Genomic DNA, 9,087 nt, shown 5'->3' on the forward strand with positions numbered 1-9,087 from the left:
CGTTCCACTTCATGATTGTGTCCCACCTGTTGTTGATTCTTCACAAAAAAATACAGTTTTATATCTTTATGTTTGAAGCCTGAAATGTGGCAAAAGTTCGCAAAGTTCAAGGGGGCCGAATACTTTCGCAAGGCACTGTACATATGCGTACAGAGGCCCATTCTCAGCAAAAATCACTCCTGTGTTCCAATGGCATGTTGTGTTAGCTAATCCAAGTTTATCATTTTAAAAGACTAATTGATTATTAGAAAAACCTTTAGCAATTATGTTAGCACAGCTGAAAACTGTTGTTCTGATTAAAGAAGCAATAAAATGGGCCTTTTTTAGACTTGTTGAGTATCTGGAGCATCAGCATTTGTGGGTTCGATTACAGGCTCAAATTAGTCAGAAACAACAAGCTTTCTTCTGAAACACGTCAGTCTATTCTTGTTCTGAGAAATTCCATGCGAGAAAAATTGCCAAGAAACTGAAGATCTTGTACAATGCTGTGTACTACTCCCTTCACAGAACAGCACAAACTGGCTCTAAATAGAATAGAAAGAGGAGTGGGAGGCCCCGGAGTACAACTGAGCAAGAGGACAAGTACATTAGAGTGTCTAGTTTGAGAAACAGATGCCTCACAAATCCTCAACTGGCAGAATCATGAAATAGTACCCGCAAAACACCAGCCTCAATGTCAACAGTGAAGAGGCGACTCCGGGATGCCTGCCTTCTAGGCAGAGTTGCAAAGAAAAAGTCACATCTCAGACTGGCCAATAAAAATAAAAGATTAAGATGGGCAAAATAACACAGACACTGGACAGAGGAAGATTGAAAAAAAAAGTGTTATGGACAGACTAATCTATGTTTGGTGTTCATATCACAAAGAAAAAATGAAAAGATGCTGGAGGTGCTTGACACCATCTGTCAAGCATGGTGGAGGCAATGTGATGGTCTGGGGGTGCTTTGGTGGTAGTAAAGTGGGAGATTTGTACAGGGTAAAAGGGATCTTGAAGAAGGAAGGCTATCACTCCATTTTGCAATGCCATGCCATACCCTGTGGAGAGCACTTAATTGGAGCCAATTTCCTTCTGCAACAGGACAATGACCCAAAGCACAGCTCCAAACTATGCAATAACTATTTAGGGAAGAAGCAGCCAGCTGGTATTCTGTCTATAATGGAGTGGCCAGCACAGTCCCGGATCTCAACCCTGTTGAGCTGTTGTGGGAGCAGCTTGACTGTATGGTACGTAAGAAGTGCCATCAAGCCAATCCAATTTGTGGGAGGTGCTTCACGAAGCATGGGATGAAATCTCTTCAGATTACCTTAACAAATTGACAACTGGAATGGCAAAGGTCTGCAAGGCTGTAATTGCTGCAAATGGAATATTCTTTGATGAAAGCAAAGTTTGAAGGACACAATCATTATTTCAATTTAAAATCATTATTTATAACCTTGTCAACGTCTTGACTATATTTCCTATTCATTGTGCAACTCATTTCATGAATGTTTTCATGGAAAACAAGGACATTTCTAAGTGACACCAAACTTTTGAACGGTAGTGTGTATACTGTATTCTACACTATTGCATCTTAGCCTATGCGCTCTGATATTGCTCATCCATATATTTATATATTCTTTTTCCATTCCTTTACTTAGATTTGTGTGTATTAGGTATTTGTTGTGGAATTATTAGACATTACTTGTTAGATATTGCTGCAGTCGGAACTAGAAGCACAAGTATTTCACTACACTCGCAATATCATCTGCTTACCTTGTGTATGTGACCCATACATTTGATTTTATTTGATTTACAAAGGGGATATCTGATATTCTTTAGCTGACATATTATAGTTATCATGTGAAGTGTCTTGGGGTAAGAAGGGTAATTAACCACATACCCCTCCTTAACCCTTTGCTAACTTGTCATTTGAAACAGGCTTGAGTAAATGTTTTTAGAGAGACAGTCAACTTCGGCTAGAACAAGGACAGTTGAATACTTACCTTACTGAGGTGATGTAGATGGAATAGTCATTCGTGGGTCGTTCCATCTGATTTCAATCACTTTTTAACTGCACCCCTTTTTGATTTGAATGAAGCTTTCTATACATCTTTACACATGGTAGAAGTGGTCAGAAAGGGACTTTTTGGACCTGATTGACAAAACATTTGATAGAGGTGCTTAAAGTTGATCCATTTTGCATATCCCACCATACCAAAAAAGTAATTGAAATCAAATGGAACGGCCCGCCATTTCATTTCTGCTCTATTCTTGCTAACACACTGTTCTTTCTAAACAAGTCTGCACTCGGCTTGAAAGATACTGATCATAGGAGATTTTATGTGAATGTAATAAGCAGTAGTACCTATTGAATTTACTGATAGCTTCTTTGTTGAGGAAAAATGGACTTACTTTGACTGAGATATGTGGTTGTCCTACCTAGCTATCTGAAGATGAATGTACTAACTGTAGGTCTCTCTGGATAAGATTATCTGCTAAATGACTCAAATGTACCTTATGATGCCAACCAATAAGATTCTTTCTCTTCAGTGTAAAGGGGCGCACCATTTGGTGTGATGCAGACCCGGTGGAGAACGCAAGGCTGAAGTGACCCTGTTGGTACTTTAGAGTTCTGATACAGAGTTATTACCTGATAAAGTAATGTTAGGATATGTAAGTTATCCGGTGAGAGCTTTTGTCCTGAACCCCCTACAGTGGGACAAAGGAGTGTGTAGTTTTGATAGAGTTATTACCTGATAAAATAATGTTAGAATATGTAAATTATCCGGTGAGAGCTTTTGTTCTAAACCCCCTACAGTCGGATAAAGTAGTGTGTGTCAATTGTTGGGGTGCCCATGTTGATGGGGATCAGAAATGTCCTGTGCGAGTGAGACAGGTTGAGGTTGCCAGGTATAGAGCAGTGAAGAAAGTGTCATATGCTGAGGCAGTGAGGAAAGTAGAGGATGGAGGGCTAAGGGTGAGGGAGCCTGAGAGGATTCCTGTGAGTAGTAAGCCAGTACAGAGTGACCCCAACAGTTTGTGCTTTAGTAAGTTTGGCTTCTTGGTGTTTATTGCTATGGTCATTAATTGTACAGCAAAGACGTAACGGAAATCCCCGAAGATTGATTTTGTAGTAGCAGCTGCAGGGAAGTTTTTGGGTGTCAGAGATGTTAGTGCAGAAGAACTTCAGGGAATTTTGAGAGAAAGGGTTCCATCCACCCAGGCCCGTGAACAAAATATGTATTTAACTCTCTGACCTGTGAAGGGCAGCATAAGGCAACAAAGTATCCAGTCAGAAGGTGTTGTTTGCTGAGGCAGTGAAGATGGGTCAAGTGTGAGGGATCCTAAGAGGCTCCCGTTGAGTAGTGGACTTTTGCCAGAACAGAGCGATAGGCCTACGAACGAAAGGTATGGTTGGCTTTTCAATGTTCAATTCCATGGTTATCAACTGTACCGCAGGAATGGAATGTAAATGACAGAAAATAGGTGTTGTGGTGGCAGCTGCAGAGAAGTGCTTGGGATTCGGATAATTTACTACAGAAGAGTTACATGGTGTGTTGAATGGTAGTGTTCTGTCCTCTCACGCTGTCTGCTTGGTGTAGGATCAGATAGGGTCAACATAGAGGAATGGGGGGTGGGTTTTTAATGAATGTTGGGTTAGTTGGCAAGGTTTTTTCTTTTAACTTTTCCCATTTATACTCCAGTCCAGTTGATGGCGGTAATGCAACGTTAATATTGGATGCCAACTGGAATTCAAAAGATGTTGTCTGCCGGAAAACCACACCAAGAAAAAATCGTAAACGGAAGTGAACAATAATTTCCAAGTTAGCGTTTTATTGTTGTATTTAGACGTTTATTAACACCCTAGAACTCAACATATGACTAAATGAACTGCACAGCATCACATCCTTACCCAATTTAGTGTTTAATTTGCGTTGGAAACAGGACTTAAATTATAGGTTTTATATAAGTAAAGCTAGCTAGCCGTTAACGCTAACAATGGCTAACTGTATGGTTTTTCACACTCAAATAGCCTCCATTATGGAGGTTCTAGCGAATGCAGCCGTGGCAGACATCTGTAAACTCGTAGACGACGACTATGCAGTGTTTCGTTTGGAAATAACTCAAAGCCAGAAAGAAAACGGGGCACTGAGGAGGAAACTACAGCTACTGGAAATGAAGGTGGCACGGGAGCGCGCAGAGAGGACAATGATGCGAGAGCGCATCGTCCCAGGGAGTACTACGAGTAGTGTCAAGATCCTGGACCGATACAGAGGAATGGCAAGAGGTACATTTAGCAAAACATGTACAGTTCAGTACCTGTCGCCACGTTCCCCTCTGCACATGTGTTCAGATGCGTCTTGATCAGTTTTTTGGCTTGAATGCATAATTCCCCTGATTATTTATTTAGCTACCTTACGATAGACACTTTCCTATTCTAACCATATTATTGATTAACTGCATTTCCTATTATTTACTCAATCAAAACAGTATGATGCATGTAACATAATACATCAGTCAATAAATAGTATATCATGAAGTTATGAGAAGTGTTACCTTACATCCTTGCCAATTGTAGACAGTGTCAAAACTGTGAATAGTGTATAATATAGCGTTGAGCATTGACAGTAGCTAAAATAACCACCTCTTTTCCTCCAATCACTCTCAGGTGAAGGACATCTCACTGGAGGTCACAGGATCTCTGTGAAGCCAGTAGGACACAATACATGGAGAGATGACCAACCAATCACTGTTGATGAGGGGAGTGGAATCTCAACACAGCATGTTATCATGATAGAGGTCAGTGTAATAGTGTTGCATTACAAATTACAGTTACTTTGTAAATCAAATGTGGCTCATTTATTTCAGAAAGGCTTCCCTTAGGAATTCACTTGCTTACTTGTACATCATCATTTATCTGCCATAGTGGAGCTTGTGAGGCTTCCTCACAACATATTTATAAAATTCTACTCATGTACTGGTAATAACCGCCTCGCTTCTTATCAGTCTGCAGATGCAGAAGCTGCTGGTCCTGGGGTCAAGCTGGAGAGGTCTGAAGGAGAGGATGACCCACGACACAGCAGAGACATCCAGACTGGAGCGCCCCCTGTAGCCACGGCTGATTCCACCATTTCCCCAGCGCAGCACAGGACCCGACGTAGCATCACGGAGGTCAGTGGAGCGCCGAACACCGTACTCAAGTCAGAGACCGACACAGAGACTTTAATGGGGCTGGGGCAACTGGGCTGTCCTCCTGCTCCCCGCTCAGATAATTTACTTTACGGTAACCAGAGCCCGGTTCTATCCCATCAGGACTCAGGTGATGCATTACAGACTGGCAATGATCCATCCTGTTCATACGCTACAGAGACTGAGATGATACCTGGTGACACATCTGTGGACATAGATACACAGACTAATCCAATGAGAGGTGACTGGAACCGGTACAGTAGTAGTGTATACTCTGAAGGGTGCCTAAATAAGAAACGGGAGGTTATAGTCTTAGATGACATGATTGTGAAAGTGGAGGACGACACTCCTCTGACATGGAATGCAAACGAAACTCACTTAGGAGGACACTCGCAGGGCAACACCAGTGACTTCTTAGACTACAGGGAAAGCTTAGAGACAAATTCAAATGTCGCAACCCACTCCCCTTTACATGCGTTCAGGGATCATGACACAGTGTCTACGTCAATGGGGCCTTCCGATTCACATGGCCGCGTCCTTTTTGATCAGGTATTGAACTCAAACGACAGGGCTAGAGCCCAGGCTCAGGGAGGGCAAGCCACATCAGGCAATAGTAAAGAGAAACGGTTCCTCTGCATGTTCTGTCACAAAGGCTTCAGTTGCCTCCAGAAGGTGGAGAGTCACCAGAGGGTCCACACAGGGGAGAAATCCTTCAGCTGTACCCAGTGTGAGAAGAGGTTCTCCCACCAGCACCACCTGAAGAGGCACCAGAGGGTCCACACAGGGGAGAAACCCTACAGCTGCCCCCAGTGTGAGAAGAGGTTCTCCCGCCAGGACCAGCTGAAGATGCACCTGAAGGTCCACACGGGAGAAAGGCCATTCGCCTGTACACACTGCGGGAAAAGATTCTCAGAGAGGAGCTACCTTAGGACACACCAGCAGAAAAACCATTCTACTCTATAGCATAGAAAATAACCATTCCACTTGATAGCTTCTGACATTTAGATCAAACCCTGCATTAAAGACAAAGATTAATTTTCATTGTCACCATCAGAAAAGATTCACAGATGCATTTGGAATAACAAGAGTAACAGATTTCAGTGTTGAATGTTCCTCGGTAGAATATTGCATCCAGACATTGATATATACACTGCTCAAAAAAATAAAGGGAACACTAAAATAACACATCCTAGATCTGAATGAATTAAATATTTTTATTAAATACTTTTTTCTTTACATAGTTGAATGTGCTGACAACAAAATCACACACAAATTATCAATGGAAATCAAATTTATCAACGCATGGAGGTCTGGAAAACCACACTACAGGCTGATCCAACTTTGATGTAATGTCCTTAAAACAAGTCACAATGAGGCTCAGTAGTGTGTGTGGCCTCCACGTGCCTGTATGACCTCCCTACAATGCCTGGGCATGCTCCTGATGAGGTGGCTGATGATGGTCTCCTGAGGGATCTCCTCCCAGACCTGGACTAAAGCATCCGCCAACTCCTGGACAATCTGTGGTGCAACGTGGCGTTGGTGGATGGAGCGAGACATGATGTCCCAGATGTGCTCAATTGGATTCAGGTCTGGGGAACGGGCGGGCCAGTCCATAGCATCAATGCCTTCCTCTTGCAGGAACTGCTGACACACTCCAGCCACATGAGGTCTAGCATTGTCTTGCATTAGGAGGAACCCAGGACCAACCGCACCAGCATATGGTCTCACAAGAGGTCTGAGGATCTCATCTCGGTACCTAATGGCAGTCAGGCTACCTCTGGCGAGCACATGGAGGACTATGCGGCCCCCCAAAGAAATGCCACCCCACACCATGACTGACCCACCACCAAACCGGTCATGCTGGAGGATGTTACAGGCAGCAGAGCGTTCTCCACAGCGTCTCCAGACTGTCACGTCTGTCACGTGCTCAGTGTGAACCTGCTTTCATCTGTGAAGAGCACAGGGCACCAGTGGCAAATTTGCCAATCTTGGTGTTCTCTGGCAAATGCCAAACGTCCTGCACGGTGTTGGGCTGTAAGCATAACCCCCACCTGTGGATTTCGGGCCCTCATACCATCCTCATGGAGGTTGTTTCTGACCGTTTGAGCAGACACATGCACATTTGTGGCCTGCTGGAGGTCATTTTGCAGGGCTCTGGCAGTGCTCCTCCTTGCACAAAGGCGGAGGTAGCGGTCCTGCTGCTGGGTTGTTGCCCTCCTACGGCCTCCTCCACGTCTCCTGATGTACTGGCCTGTCTTCTGGTAGCGCCTCCATGTCAGCGTAGTGTCCAGAGCAGACACAGCAAACCTTCTTGCCACATCTCGCATTGATGTGCCATCCTGGATGAGCTGCACTACCTGAGCCACTTGTGTGGGTTGTAGACTCCGTCTCATGCTACCACTAGATTGAAAGCACCGCCAGCTTTCAAAAGTGACCAAAACATCAGCCAGGAAGCATAGGAACTGAGAAGTGGTCTGTGGTCCCCACCTGCAGAACCACTCCTTTATTGGGGGGTGTCTTGCTAAATGACTATAATTTCCACCTGTTGTCTATCCCATTTGCACAACAGCATGTGAAATGTATTGTCCATCAGTGTTGCTTCCTAAGTAGACAGTTTGATTTCACAGAAGTGTGATTGACTTGGAGTTACATTGTGTTGTTTAAGTGTTCCCTTTATCTTTTTGAGCAGTGTATATCACAATGTGACAATGTATATCACAATATATACAAGCCTAAAAAGTCTGTTACATAGTGGGTTTGTACTGTGGAGGATATATAATGTTCATAAATGCCTATTTCATTATTTCCATTCAACTACTTAATTTTTTTCCAAAAACACTTTGAGAAAATGAATGCAGTATCAAGTTCATGCAGCCTTTTAGGTGTGACGTGTATATGTGGTTTTCATATTCTGTATTTAAATCATGTTTATGTTTAATAAACATATAATGGGACTTTTCCTGAAGACTTTTATTCACCCCTTTGATTTCTTCAAATTTTCTAATAAAGTATGATTAAAATGGATTGAATTGTTTTTTGTTTTTTTCCTTTTTCGTGGTATCCAATTGGTAGTAGTTAGTCTTGTCTCATCTCTGCAACTCCCGTACGGACTCAGGTGAGACGAAGGTCGAGAGCCGCGTGTCCTCCGAAACACAACCCAACCAAGTGGGCATTCTTGACACAATGCCCACTTAACCCCGAAGCCAGCCGCACCAATATGTCGGAGGAAACACCATACACCTGGCAACCGTGTTAGCCTGCACTGCGCTCGGGCCCACCACAGGAGTCGCTAGTGCGCGATGGGACAAGGATATCCCTGCCGGCCAAACCCTCCCCTAACCTGGACAACGCTGGGCCAATTGTGCGCCGCCCCATGGGTCTCCCGGTTGCGGCCGGCTGCGACAGCCTGGACACAAACCCAGAATCTCTAGTTGCACAGCTAGCACTGTGATGCAGTGCCTGAGACCACTGCGCCACTCAGGAGGCTGAATGGTAATTTTTTAGTCAATAATCTACACGACATATGTTGTCAAAGTGGAAGAATAATTCTAACATTTTTGAAAGATTAGTGAAAAATAAAAAAACAAATATACCTTGATTAGATAAGTATTTATTTTATTTAGGTCATTATTGTGGAGTCACTAATGTTGTTGATCCATCCTAAGTTTTCTTCTATCACAGCCATTGAACTCCGTAGCTGTTTTAAAATCACCAATGGCCTCATGGTGACATCCCGGAGCAGTTTCCTTCCTTTCCTGCAGCTCAGTGGAGAAGGACAACTGCATCTTTGATATGTTTGAGTGGTTTAATACATCATCCACAGCATAACCCTTACAAAAAATATTGCAGTCAGAGTGCAGTATGCTGCAAATACTGCGACCAAAATACTTATTTTTTTACTGCAGTAATTTTGCAA

At 43.4% G+C, this 9,087-nt stretch overlaps 1 protein-coding gene across 1 annotated transcript; it reads left to right on the top strand.

Moving 5' to 3' along the window:
• Window positions 1-3,776: 3,776 nt before the first annotated feature.
• On the top strand, window positions 3,777-8,195 carry LOC135506859 (zinc finger protein 471-like). Its single transcript, XM_064926264.1, has 3 exons — window positions 3,777-4,269; window positions 4,651-4,781; window positions 4,989-8,195. Exons 1-3 carry the CDS (start codon window positions 3,981-3,983, stop codon window positions 6,132-6,134), a joined length of 1,566 nt encoding a protein of 521 aa, XP_064782336.1. The 5' UTR covers window positions 3,777-3,980; the 3' UTR covers window positions 6,135-8,195.
• The last annotated feature ends 892 nt before the right edge of the window (window positions 8,196-9,087 follow it).

This window comes from Oncorhynchus masou, chromosome 20, assembly GCF_036934945.1.
Source record: "Oncorhynchus masou masou isolate Uvic2021 chromosome 20, UVic_Omas_1.1, whole genome shotgun sequence".
Taxonomy (NCBI): Eukaryota; Metazoa; Chordata; class Actinopteri; order Salmoniformes; family Salmonidae; genus Oncorhynchus; species Oncorhynchus masou.

Excerpts from the sequence above, each read along its gene's own strand:
- LOC135506859 (XM_064926264.1), top strand. The coding sequence starts at position 3,981 with ATGGCTAACTGTATGGTTTTTCACACTCAAATAGCCTCCATTATGGAG. Across the intron at positions 4,270-4,650 it reads ATACAGAGGAATGGCAAGAG|GTGAAGGACATCTCACTGGA; the intron begins GTACATTTAGCA and ends AATCACTCTCAG. Across the intron at positions 4,782-4,988 it reads AGCATGTTATCATGATAGAG|TCTGCAGATGCAGAAGCTGC; the intron begins GTCAGTGTAATA and ends GCTTCTTATCAG.